Below are 12669 nucleotides of genomic sequence, written 5' to 3'. Positions count from 1 at the left end.
TCCCCGACCACCGCCAGAGATCCCAGGGCTGGCCCTGATCTCGCACCACTACGCCGCACAGCCCGCCTCACCCAGCGCCATTCAGCACCGGCACCCCCTCAGCTCCCTCCCCCGTACCCCGTCCTCCTCCTCGTCTCACTCCCGCTCCCGCCTGTGCGCCCACGCTCTCGACCATGTCGGCAGTCGCGAGCACCTCGCAGCAGCCGTACGCCTATGCGGGCAAGGACGCCGCCGCCAAAGAGCGAGAGGACCGCCTCCTCGCCGCCAAGAAGAAGGTGCGTCTCCCTGCCCCTCTTTCGAGCCTGCGACGGCGAGGGGGGACTCAGTCGAGAGCGTGCACTGACCATGGCCCCTCTTGCGCGCAAACAGCTCAAGCTCTACCGCGCCCGGACCAACGCCCGCATGTCCGGCGTCTCGACCTACTCGGACGCGTCGACCACCACGCCGGGCACCTCGCCGACCAAGGCCGCACGACGACGCTCCGGCCTGTCGGGCTCGGTCACGTCGGCCGCCGACTTTGCCGCCAAGCACGCCCACCGCCGCAGCCAGTCCAAGAGCGGCCTCCTCGCGACCATGGGCGGCGACTCGCTCGTCGCGGCGTCCGGCTTCGGCGGCGCAGGGCCAGGGCACGGCCGCAAGGCGAGCAGCTCGCGCATGTCGATGCAGCGCAACTCGATCAGCCTCAAGAAGATGGGTCACGGCCACAACCGTTCGCGCGCCAGCATCTCGATGTCGTTCTCGGGCCCGGCGCCGCAGCTCGCGCCGCCACCGTCCGAGTCGCCGCGATCCGTGTCGCCGGCGCCCAGAGCGATGGCGCCGCCAAGTTGGCTGCACGGCGGCGGGTACCCCGGCTCGCCCGAGGCGAGCCGCTCGTCCTTTTCCTCCCCGACCTTCTCCCCTCATCCTGCGCCAGGCCGTCCGACCTCGCCCCTCCCTCCAGCACCCGCACCCGGTCCGCCGCCCAAACACGGCCGCAACAGCTCCCGACACGCCCGCCACTCGAGCGTGACAAACTTCCGCGAGAGCCTCGACATCGTGTCGGCCGGCACCGTGCACGACCCGGCCCTCCTGCGGCCCGCCGTCTCGTCCTTCGCCGACGTGCCGCACTCGTCGTCGCCGTCCGCGAGCCCGCTCGCACCCGTCGGCTGGTCGACCGACCCGCACCACGTCCTCGCGGCGCTCAAGGAGCGAGGCCGTCGCGAGCTCGAGGACTCGAACCGCAGCCCCGAGGAGACGCGCCAGTCTGCGCTCGAGGCGCTCGAGGGCCGCCTCGCGGCGCCGACCGAGGCCATCTCGCTCGGCGACGAGGAGCCGGGCGAGCTGCTCGCGGCGCCGAGGAGCCCGGGCATGACCTCGGACGGCGAGCCCATCTCGGCGGCGTCGTCGCCCGTGCCGCCGCTCCCGTCGAGCCCGATGGTCGGCCTCGGCGTCGCCGGCTCGTCGTCGTCGGCGTCGTCGTCGGTCGGCGCGATGGGCAGCCCGCTCGTCAACAAGCGCTCGAGCTGGGGCTCGGCGCTCGGCGGGCACGGCGCGTCGGCGGCGGCGCAGCACAGCGTCATGGAGCTGGGCGAGATTGCCGAGGAGGACGAGGAGGAGGACGACGCGTCGCTGTACGGCGGGAGCCCGCGGCGCCGGACGAGCCGGGGCAGCCGCGCAGGCGCGCGCACGCCGACGCCCGTCTCGAGCCCGCAGCAGGCGGCGACCGCGACGAGCGTCAAGGGCTCGCCGAGCCCGCGCAAGCCGCGCCCCGGCAGCATCTTCGCCGCCGCCGTCGGCGAGCCTCGGCTCAACAGCCTCGAGTCGGTGTTCGAGCACGCCGAGCAGCAGCAGCAAGGATTCCGCCAACGCGACTTTGCGCTCGGCAGGACGCCCTCGCCGACGGCGTCGCGGCGGTCGTCGATGCGGCCCCTGTCGCTCTCGGCGTCGTCCGTCACGTCCTCGGCCAACGGCACGCCGTCGACCGCCGGCATGCCCGACGAGAGGCGCGCCTCGTCGTCGCCCGAGGAGAAGCACATCTCGATGTTCCACTCGGCGGCCGTGTCCGGCTACAGGCCCGAGCCGCTCGCCGCGTCGCCCTCGGGCACATCGGCGCTCGCCTCGCAGCCGACCAAGGGCGGGCTCCGCTCCCTGTCGATCGGCAGCGGCGCAGTCGGCACGTCGCCCGTGCAAACGCCCGAGCGCCGCTTCTCGGCCCAGTCGGCCCTCGGCAACGGCGGCCTCGTCTCGACCTCGTCGCGCAAGGTCTCGCCGTCGCCGACGATGAAGCGCTCGTCCATCTCGTACCGCACCAGCACGAGCTCGGTCTCGTCTCTCGCCGGCGTTACGCCAGAGGGCCAGAAGCGCGCGTGGCGGTCGTCGCTCGTCTCGGCGCAAGGCGGCGCCCGCGCCGACAGCGGCAGCCCTGCACCGTCGACGTCGCAGTACTCGACCTTCCCCGCCGGCGTCCTCGGCGGCTTTGGCGACCTCGAGGTGAGCGGCGACGCGGGCGACTTCTCGGCCTCGCTCGTCGACTCGCCCGTGCATTCGAGGATGGCGTCGTCGATCGGCGGCGGCGCGTCGGCCGAGGCCCTCGCCGCCGCGCAGGACGAGCTCGCGACGCTGCGGGCCCGGCTCGAGCAGGTCGAGGGCCGCAACGAGCAGCTCGCGTCGACGCACGCGCTCGAGATCGCCGAGTTCGAGAAGAAGGCGTCGGACGAGGCGCGCGAGATGCGGTCGCGCATCGTCGAGCTCGAGCAGCAACTCGACGACGAGCGCGTCGCGCGCCGGTTCGAGGTCGAGGGCCTGCAGCGCGAGGCCGACATGGCCAAGGAGGCCATCTCGGACCTCACCGACGAGCGCGACTCGCTCGTCGAGGACGTCGACGGCTGGCGCGAGCGCTGTCAAGGTCTCGACGCCCAGGTCAAGAAGGACCGCGAGGACGAAGCGCTCGCGCAGGCGCAGGCCAAGCTCATCGGCGAGATGCGCGACCAGATCTACACGCTCGTCGCCGCCCTCGAGCGCGAGCGCAGCGAGCACGCCGAGACGCGCAAGGAGGTCGAGCGCGTCCTCGAGGACCGAGTGCGCGAGGCGGCGGCCGACGTCACCCAGTACCAGCACCAGCAGCGCACCTCGAGCGTGTCCTCGATGGGCGCGTCGCCGGTTCCGCCACCGCCGCGCTCGTCCCGTCCGCCCCAGTCGTACGCGCCGCAGCAGCCGTCGCACGCCGCGTCGCTGTCGGCGAGCTCGGCCACGAGTTCGACCGGCCCGTCGATGCACAAGCAGCCGCGCGCCGACGACCTCGCGCTCATCATGGAGGAGGTCGAGGACGACGACGAGGCGGCAGCAGGGCGCGAGGTGCCCGTCGAGGACGACCGCGGCGACGTCGCCGGGCGCCGTCACCCGTTCAAGGAGGCGTCCGACGGCAGCATGCTCTCGGGCGTCTCGTCGTCGTTTGGCCGCTCGTACTCGGGCGCGACCATGTCGTCGTCGTCTTTCGGGCGCTCGTACTCGGGCGACACGACCGAGGACACGTCCGGCCTGGACGACTCGTTCTCGGGCAAGTTCGCCTCGCCGCCCAACGGCAGCCCTTTCCCGCCTCCTGCCTCGGCGCGCGACAGCGTCGCGATCGCGCTCGGCCAGCTCGACACGCTCGCCGAGGAGGAGGAGGAGGAGGAGGACGACGAGGAGGGGACGTACGGCGGCAGCGGGCGAGACTTGGCGCCGCTCGCCGTCGACAACGACCCGCGCACGCGCCTCAGCTCCGACTCGACGACGTCGACGAGCAGCGACGTCATGCCGCACACGCCCGACAAGGCTCGCGCCGAGCGCCACGACCGCTCGCACTCGTTCGTGCGCACCTGGAGCGTACGCCCCTCTCTCGCCTTTGCCCGTCTCTGCCTCGACCTTTACTGACTCTTCGTGTCGGTCCGCAGTTCCCCAAGGGCAGCGTCAGCTCGACACGCAACTCGTTCGACGACGACGACTCGTCCTTCTTCGGGTACAACAAGCACAGCTCGTTGCCCCCGCTCCCGATCGGCGACAACATCCTCCCGCCGTTCCTGTCGTCGACGCTCGACATCGACGAGGCGTCGTTCACCTTCTTCCCCAAGTCGAAGGAGGGCACCGTCGAGACGGCGTCGCACATCCGCCGACCTTCGTCGCCTCGGCCGCTGGACCGCGTCAACCCGCACGCCCGCCGCCTCTCGGGCCAACACCGCCCACCTCCGCCGTCGCCCTCGGCCCTCGTCACTGCCGCCATCCAGCAGCAGCAGCAGCAGGCGCACACGTCGCGCCTCTCGCAGGCCTCGTCGAACGGCTCGCAGGGCCCGTCGCCGACCAAGTCGCGCTACTCGTTCGGCGCCCTCGTCGGTTCGCTCGGCGGCTGGTCGTCGTCGTCGTCGTCGTCGCAGTCGCACTCGGGCCCGTCGGCGCTCCCGGCGCCGGCGTCGTCCAAGCTCGCGAGGCAGTCGATGAGCGCAAGCGTCAGCGCGCCCGGACCTCTCATCCTCGAGGAGGACGAGGGCGACGAGCACGACGACGGCGGTGTCGAGGAGGACGTCTACGTCGGCTCCTCGCCGGCTCCTCGCCCGCCGCCGCCGCCGCAGCAGCGCGGCGCGCCTGTCGCCGGCACGCCGAGGCAGCTGCAGCACCAGAACCAGCGTCAGCACGAGCTGCGCCCGATCCGGGCGCACGAGTGCCCGACGCCCAGGGCCGCTCGCCTCGCCAAGCTCGACTTCCGCGGCTCGGCGTGCTGCGCCGACCGTCCCGTCTTTGTCGTTTGACGAGCGGGCGTCCCCTTCTTCCTCCCCCTCGTCGCCTCTCTCTCTCTCTGTGTAGCTTCCCCTCCCTTTGTCCTTCGTCCCTCCTCGTTTACCCTCGCCATAGCTGTCCGTCTCTACTAGATACCCCTTTGCCATTCCTCGCTACACTCGCCCACACTGTTCATCGCCACGTCGTTTTCGCTCCCTTTGAAGTGCCGGATCGCTTCCCGTCGTGCAACTCGTCTATTCCTCTGCCTCTTGTTCTCGTCTGAAGAGCTGCTAGACGTGCTCCTCTGCCTCGAAGTAGCCGACGTCGTCGCGCCGAGGCAGGACGAACGCGCTCGAGGAGAGGTCTGTCGTTACGAGAGGCTCGAGCGTCTTTCTCTGCCTTTACCCCTCTCCGAGACTCGAGTGCTCCTCGTTAACTTCGACCTCGCTGCGTCGCGATCTGGGGCGTGCTTTCGTACAGCGAGCGTGCGCGAGGCGCGAGAGAGGAAAGGCGCAGGAAAGCAGCTTTGCGAGCGAGTCGACGAGGAGGACGAGGTCCGTGCCGGCCCGCAGCCGTTCAGGCTCTCTCTCGCTCGCTGTTATGCACTCGAGCACACACAAAGAGAGTCCTTCAGAGAGAGAGAGCCGGCGGGAAGAGCACCTCTCGGCCTCGCCGACCTCGGCTGGAACTGGGAAGGCGAGAGGCCAATCTCGCGCTGTACACGACAAAGTAGCTCGGGAAACGGGCTCAATTGCACCGTAGACTCCTCCTCGTTCGATCTGGCGCGCGCACGAAGCCGTAACCCTGCTAGATCAAGAGCTAGCGTTTGAGCGAGGGTGCGCAGGATCCCCCTGTCTTTTGTAGGTGGCCGGGCGCACGGGCGCTCCGCAGGGGTGCGCGCCGTGCGAGCGGCTCACCAGAGTGCGCCCGCTGCCCTCAGGGGAACGTGAGGGCGGGCGCAGCCTCGTAAGGACCCGTCCGCGGCGGCTCGACTCGCTGAGCCGTCGGGACGAGTGCGACGACGAACAAGAACTCTGTGCAGTCCGGGAAGGCTCGCGAGGGACAAGGAGAGCTTTCGGAGAGGAAAGGGCGCCATCGCGCGGCGCAGCAAGGGCGCGAGGGGAAGCTTTCGAGGCCGAGAAGGGAGAGGTGCCATCGAGGGCGCGACTAACCTGCAGCGCGAGGTCGAGAGGGTCAGTGAGCGGCTCGGCGAGGAGTACAGACCCATGTGAAGGTCCTGCAAGGAAGAAAGAGAGTGCGCGGGACGTACAAAGAATAAGATGAGCCGGCTCGAGGTGGAGAGCTCGCCTCGCGCCGCCCAGAAGACCGCCCTTCTCGCCTTGCGCAGCCGTTCCGCCTGCAGAGAGACGAGATCAGTCCATTGAGACCCCTGCGCCGCGTCGCGAGGTAGCAGAGGGGGCGAGGGGAGAGGGAGAGGGGGGCCAAACACGGGGAGGCGGGGAGGAGGAGGACGCACCAGTCGCCCACAGCCCGCGCAGCGCTGCCGTCTGGCCCAGTAGTCTCCTTGATGCTGAGATAGTCCTCGACGACGATGCCCACAGGCCCATGAACCGTTGCCGCGAGCTGAGAGAGGCCGGACGACGCGAGTTGCTGATGAAGATGCGACGCGCCCTGCGCCCTCGGCGGCCGCTCGCGGCGGCGCGGGAGCAGGCCCCATGGATAGATGATGCGATGCAGAAGAGCTGGACACGCGCCGGCAACGCACAGCAGCGGTGCGGCTGAGTTGCGCGTGGAGGACGAGGTGCGGGGCGCGGGTTGTCGAGATTACAACCTCGCGCTTGACGTTTGTATTCGCCAATAGCTTCGAGGTGGAGCCGTTAGCGAGATCACCAAGCTCCAGCTATTCTCGCATAGCTTTCGACTCGCTCGAGGGGAGGGTTTTGACGAGTGTTCGAGCGCTTTCTGCGAGTCTGCAGCTCGACGAGGACTACGTGCGACGTCGTCAAGCGCGGCCAATGAGCTTCAGGACCGCTCTCGAGCTTTCGCGACCCCGGGCGCGACAAGCACGCGAAGTAAAAGCGAGAAGAAGGCTCGGGAGCAAGTCGAGGAGGAGGACGAGGTTTGCGCAGCCGGCAGGCGTCGGCGCACGTTCTCTCGCTCGTGGGAGACTCAGAGAAACTCGAGGAGAGAGCGCGAAAGCAGAGGAGCCGACAGGAAGAGCTGCGCTCGGGTCGCTCCCCGACCGACTTGAGAAGGGCAGCGAGAGCCGTAACTCGGGCTCTACAAGACGAAAGGGCTCGGGAGAAGCGCTCGATTGCACCGTAGACTCCTCCTCGTTCGATCTGGCGCGCGCACGAAGCCGTAACCCTGCTAGATCAAGAGCTAGCGTTTGAGCGAGGGTGCGCAGGATCCCCCTGTCTTTTGTAGGTGGCCGGGCGCACGGGCGCTCCGCAGGGGTGCGCGCCGTGCGAGCGGCTCACCATAGTGCGCCCGCTGCCCTCAGGGGCACGCGAGGGCGGGCGCAGCCTCGTAAGGACCCGTCCGCGGCGGCTCGACTCGCTGAGCCGTCGGGACGAGTGCGACGACGAACAAGAACTCTGTGCAGTCCGGGAAGGCTCGCGAGGGACAAGGAGAGCTTTCGGAGAGGAAAGGGCGCCATCGCGCGGCGCAGCAAGCGCGCGAGGGGAAGCTTTCGGGGCCGAGAAGGGGGAGGTGCCATCGAGGGCGCGACTAACCTGCGGCGCGAGGTTGAGAGAGTCAGCGCATGATTGGGCGAGGAGCCAAGGCCCATATGGAGCTCATGTAGGTAGAGGAGAGTGTGCGAGGGACGCACAAGGTTCTGGATGAGCGCCCTCGAGGATGAACCGCGTTCTGCGCCGCCCAACACGGCCGCCCGCCGACCCTGCGCAGCCGACTTGGCCGGAGACGAGGGACAAGTCAGTTCTGTGTTGCATGCTGGATGCGTCGCAAGGTGGCTGGGAGGGCGAGGGTGGAGGGAGAGGGGCGCCGAACACTGGGAGGCGAGGGGGACGAGGACGCACCCATCGTCCGAGACCCATGCAGCGTGAATGCCGTGCCCTGGCCCTCCCTACACCTCCTCGAGTCGACGACGACGTCTCCCACTGGCCCACGAGTCGTTGTCGTGAGTCGAGAGCCGGTTGTTGACGCGGGGTGCTGATGAGGATGGGGCGCGGTGTGCGGGTCGACGGGGGCGTGGGAGGGTGCCGTCGCGTCTTGTGGCGGGTTGTGCGTGCTGCTGGGGCGGGTTCGAGTGGTCGCTGACCCGGCGGGAGGGTTTAGCGAGACAGGTCGAGGGGGAACGACGACGAGGGGTCGAGGTCGAGGTCGGGGGCGGCGCTGCTCACGCGAGGCGGGGCTGCTGGGGGCATGCAGGCCATGTCGAGAGGTGCACCGACGTATGGAGCTGCGCGTGGACTGACCACAGTGCGGCGAGAGGCGAGTTCGGCCTCGGTGGTGGCAGCCACCTGCGGCGCGCCAAACCGGCAAGCTTCAAACGAGCCTTGTGCCTTAGCCTTTGTGCGCTCTGCCTTGTGCGCTGCGCTCTACGGCACCGACCACTGCGCACTGCGCCGCCGCTACAGCGCCGCCTCAGCTCGCCGCCGCTCCTCCAGCTTCTCCTGCGCACCTCACCTCCTCGTCACCTCGCCTCGACCAGCTCCTCTCGGGCTTCCACCAGCTCCACAGCGACCAGTCGACCTCAACTCTCGCAGCGACACGGCCCTGCCTCCGCTCGGCATGCGCCTGCCTCCCCCTTCCTCCCCCTCCTCCCCCCTCCTCCATCGCTCGCCGGCGGAGAGCTGACCTTTGTCATCACGAGAGAGTCTCGTCGTTCCGCGGAGGAGTGCGCATGGGGCCAGTCGATGCAATGCAAGTAATCGCGCGTCTGCCCAGCGAGTTGCGCCGACTCGAGAGAGCGAGGGAAGCTGCTGGTGCTCCTCGCCGCTCTCGCTCACTGCGCCCGCTCGCGCAAAGCCTCGCTGAAAGCTCTCGTCAAGCTGTCGCTCTCCATCTCTCGAGACCGGCTGCGACGCATGCGCACAAGATGCGCCAGGTCGCTCAGTTGCACCTCGCTCGCCGTCCCGGCTCTGCAGCGTCCTCGCCTCCTCCCTTGCCGATGAGAGTCGAGAAATGCGCCGCGCTGAATCTGTATTACACCGGCTGGACGACCCTGCGGAAAGTACTGAGGCGAGGCGAGGGCGAGCTGGGGCGGCGGCGTGCGAGGACGAGGAGGCGGGGGAGCAGAGTTTGACGGTGGGCGGGTGTCGAGGCGCGGCGGACTGGGCGTGACGGTGTGTCGAGAGTGAGTGAAAGGGCGAGGTGTCGCTGGCAGCGACGGTAGCCGTGTCGAGGTCGAGCTGGCGGTCGAGGTGATGAGGCGGGAGGGAGGGGAAGGAGGAGCTGAGGCGGTCGAGGCTGCGGATGTGCGGCTCCGAGCTCGAGGTCTGCGAGGTAGTAGTGCACAAGGTGCAAGGGCGAGTGCACAAGGCAGAGTGCACATGCAGCCGCGTGAGCCTTGCCGAATCGGCCCACCTCAGCCACCGACGTCGATTCGACGCTCGCCTCCACACTCGCCCTCGACAGCTTGGATCGACAGCCGCTGCAGCTTTGCACTCTGCCTGAGCACCTCGACGGCCACCCGCCACCTCGACAGCGACTCGCCAGCTGCTCCTCCTCCTCCCCCACACCCGGACCTCGACCGCCATGCTCGCTGCCGTCGGCCAAATCTGCTCGACCAACAACGTCTCGCGCAACGCCGCACTCTGCACCTCGCTCATCCGCAGAGCAGCAGCAGCACGCTGCGCCCTCCTCTACCTCCCAGAGGCCGCAGACTTTATCGCCAACGCCGACCAAGTCCCGCTCTTGAGCGAGCCCCTCGACTCGAGCCCGTTCGTGCGCAGGGTCCGCCAGCAGGCAAAGGACTGCGCCATCTGGGTCGGTGTCGGCGTGCATGAAAAGGCCACCGAGGACAAGTGCTACAACACCAACCTCGTGCGCCCCTCTCTCTCTTTCCTCGTCGTCCTCCTCCTCCTCGACGACCTCTCTCGAGCGTGTCTCGGGCACCCTGACCTGACCTGCCTCGTCATCCACAGCTCATCTCGCCCGACGGCGAGATCGCCCAGGCGTACCGCAAGCTGCACCTGTTCGACGTCAAGCCGACGGGCCCGGCCGGCGGCGTCATGCTCGAGAGCAAGACGACCATCCAGGGCGACAAGCTCCTCGACCCGGTCGACACGCCCATCGGCAAAGGTCCGTCCCGCCCTTTCGGACCTCCTCGTTTGGCACTTCCTGACCCTTTCTCTCGCCCTGTCTCCCTCGCAGTCGGCCTCTTGACGTGCTACGACCTGCGCTTCCCCGAGGTCGGGCTCGCGCTTCGACGACGAGGCGCCCAGGTCCTCTGCTACCCGTCGGCGTTCACGCTCAACACGGGCGCGCCTCATTGGGGTGCGTCTCTCGCTCGGGCCCCCTCTCCTCCTCCCGCTCCTCGACGCCTGACTGACCCTCTCGCACTGCCCGACATAGAGGTCCTTCTACGCGCACGAGCGATCGAGAACCAGTGCTACGTCCTCGCGCCCGCACAGGTGCGTCCCTTGCTCTCTCGCCTTGCGGCCCGGGTCCACCGCGCTCGCGAGCTCACTCGCCGCTCTCCCTGCCCGCCTCACAGATCGGCCAGCACTCGCCCTCGCGTCAGACGTTCGGCCACGCGCTCATCGTCGACCCGTGGGGCGCCGTCGTCGCACAGGCGTCGGACCGGCCGCCAAAGTTCCCGCCGCCGGACGAGGGCGTCGACGACGACGCCGGCACGTTCGTCATGGCTGACGTCGACCTCGAGTGGCTCGAGCAGATGCGCAGGGAGATGCCGCTGTGGGACCAGAGGCGAGGCGACGTGTACCCGATCTTGTAGAGCGCGACCTGCACTCGACTCATCTCGCACGGACCCTCTCCTTCTGCGCGAGCGAGAGCGAGAGCGAGAGACACGCGAGACGATGGAGAGCAACATGAGGATGCAGGGAGAGAGAGAGAGATGGGCTAGCGCAAGGGTATCTACAGCAGAAAGTGACGGCAGGACAACAGGTGGGAGGCGAGGGAGAGGGAGAGGGTGCGAGGGAGAGAGAGGAAAGGGGTGCATGTCGACGGCGAGCAAGGTCACTCGTATGCCCTCCGTCGTCCTCCTGCCCCGGTCCGCTGCCGCTTGCGCCTCATCTCGCCCAAGTCGCCCTCGACCTCCTCGCCCCGGAGCGCGCTCAGGCCCGCCAAGCTCTTGCCAAACTGACTGTACGTCCCGCTCTGGACGAGGAAGTGAGCCGGCGGGAGGCCCGGCTGCGTGCGCCCGCCCGGCTTGCGCTTACCGACCGTGCCCGTCAGGAGCGACGCCGTCGGCCCGATGCCGCTCAGGGCCGTGAGCGTCGCCGCGCCCGACCCGGCGACGCCGCCGCTAGGCGGCAGGAGCGCCGCCGCGAGGTGGAACGGGTCGGCGACGCCGCTCAGGCCGAGGAGCGACCCGAGCGCGGCCGCATCGACGCCGACGCCCGCCGCGCTCGTCGCGCCGCCGCCGTTGACGCCCGCGCCCGACCCGCCACCGCCTGCGCCGCCGGGCCCGTCTCGCCCGTTGGCGACCGACTCGGACGGCGAGGCGGCGCCGTTGGTCCCCGAGCCGAGCCCGCCGTTGTGCCCGTTGCCGCCTGCGCCGCCGCCGCGAGACGAGGCGCCGACGCGCCCGCCGCCACGCATGCGACGCGTGCCGTGCGTGCGTTGGCTCTCGAGGAACGTGTCTGTGTGGCGCAAGATGCTCGAGAGTCAGGACGGGCTCGAGGAAAGCTCGTCGCACGAACGAACGAGGAAGGGAAAGTCGCGGACGCACCGATCGTGACGCCCTCGCCGTCCTTCTCCTCGAGCAACCTCTTGCGGCGCTCCTCGACGCCCTCGAACAGCTTCTCGACGACGCCCTTGGTCGCCGCCTCGTACTCGTCCTCGATGCGCTCGACCTCGGCGTCGTACAGGCGGCGCGCGCTCGCGACCTGGTGCTGGTGGAACAGGCGGATCGCGACCTGCTCGTTGGCGCGCTCGAGCGAGAGGCGGTGCAGCGAGAAGAGGTACGGGACTGGGTGCATGTCGGGGATGACGGGGTCGGTGAACGGGAGCGAGGGTGGCAGCTGGCCGACGGGGATGGACAGGTCCGAGGTGGGGAAGACGGGCGGCGGGAGGAGCTCGTCGGCGGTGCGGGCGTAGATCTCGGACAGGTCGTGGAAGATCCTGCGGGCGGCGAGAGAGTCAGCTCGGGTCGCGCGGCGATGGATCTGGCGGCAGAGGTGCTCGAGGGGGGAGGGGGAGGAGGGCAAGACTGCAACGGCTCGCGCCGCACAGGATGCTCGAGGAACGAGCTGCGACAGCCCGCAGGCCTGTACACGCGAGGCGCGGTGCTGCTGTGCGGCCCCGTGCTCCTCCCTCGAGAGCCGGCCGGGAAGCTCGCCCGCGGCGGGGCGGCGGTTGAACACAAAGAGAAAAGGCGAGGCGCACCTGTCTCGCCGTGCCACCGTGTCGTCTTGAAGCCTCGTGACGCGGTCGACCATCTCGCGGCGGCGCTTGTCGCGCTTGCTCTCCTGCGGCAGAGGCGGAGCGGGGTTGCCGTAGGCTGCAAGGGACGGAGGGGCGCGAGGGGGGGCCAGGGTCAGCACTCGTCGCCGATGCAGAGCTCCACGGGCCCGCCACCTTGGCTCTGCTCGAGCAGGGCGCGGGCCGACGAGGTTGGCGAGGGCGGGAGGAGCGGAGGGCTCACCGTCGTAGGAGAGCTCGTCGGGCGGGTACAGGTGCGCGTTGGGATCTTGCTGAGGCTGCCACTGGCCCTGCACAGGCTGCTTGCCGGCCATGGTCGTCGTGCTCGAGCGGGTGCGGCGGGACAGAGGGCGAGAGAGAGCTGGCGAGGCGAGGCAGCAAGCTGCAGCAAGCCCGATCGGCCAAAAG

General features: G+C 69.3%; 3 protein-coding genes across 3 annotated transcripts; 2 read left to right on the top strand and 1 right to left on the bottom strand.

Annotated features, from left to right (window-relative positions):
- Positions 1–173: 173 nt before the first annotated feature.
- RHOBADRAFT_40647 (uncharacterized protein) lies at positions 174–4760 on the top strand (the record flags this gene model as incomplete). The annotated part of the gene is made up of 3 exons (XM_018413741.1): positions 174–275; positions 370–3843; positions 3912–4760. 3 exons carry the CDS (start codon positions 174–176, stop codon positions 4758–4760), a joined length of 4425 nt encoding a protein of 1474 aa, XP_018274153.1.
- A 4584-nt stretch (positions 4761–9344) lies between these two features.
- RHOBADRAFT_32742 (uncharacterized protein) lies at positions 9345–10644 on the top strand. Its single transcript, XM_018413051.1, has 5 exons — positions 9345–9699; positions 9801–9957; positions 10030–10152; positions 10231–10289; positions 10373–10644. Exons 1-5 carry the CDS (start codon positions 9412–9414, stop codon positions 10610–10612), a joined length of 867 nt encoding a protein of 288 aa, XP_018274152.1. The 5' UTR covers positions 9345–9411; the 3' UTR covers positions 10613–10644.
- A 54-nt stretch (positions 10645–10698) lies between these two features.
- Positions 10699–12575, bottom strand: RHOBADRAFT_50613 (uncharacterized protein; the record flags this gene model as incomplete). Its single annotated transcript, XM_018415407.1, has 4 exons — positions 10699–11480; positions 11570–11961; positions 12226–12340; positions 12485–12575. The coding sequence occupies 4 exons, from the start codon at positions 12573–12575 to the stop codon at positions 10855–10857; spliced, it is 1224 nt and encodes a 407-aa protein (XP_018274151.1). The 3' UTR covers positions 10699–10854.
- Between the last annotated feature and the right edge of the window lie 94 nt (positions 12576–12669).

The sequence above is a fragment of the Rhodotorula graminis genome (assembly GCF_001329695.1).
Source record: "Rhodotorula graminis WP1 unplaced genomic scaffold RHOBAscaffold_1, whole genome shotgun sequence".
In the NCBI taxonomy this organism is placed as follows: Eukaryota; Fungi; Basidiomycota; class Microbotryomycetes; order Sporidiobolales; family Sporidiobolaceae; genus Rhodotorula; species Rhodotorula graminis.
The sequence above is the reverse complement of the archived record's forward strand: the minus strand, read 5'-3'. Positions and strand labels throughout refer to the sequence as shown.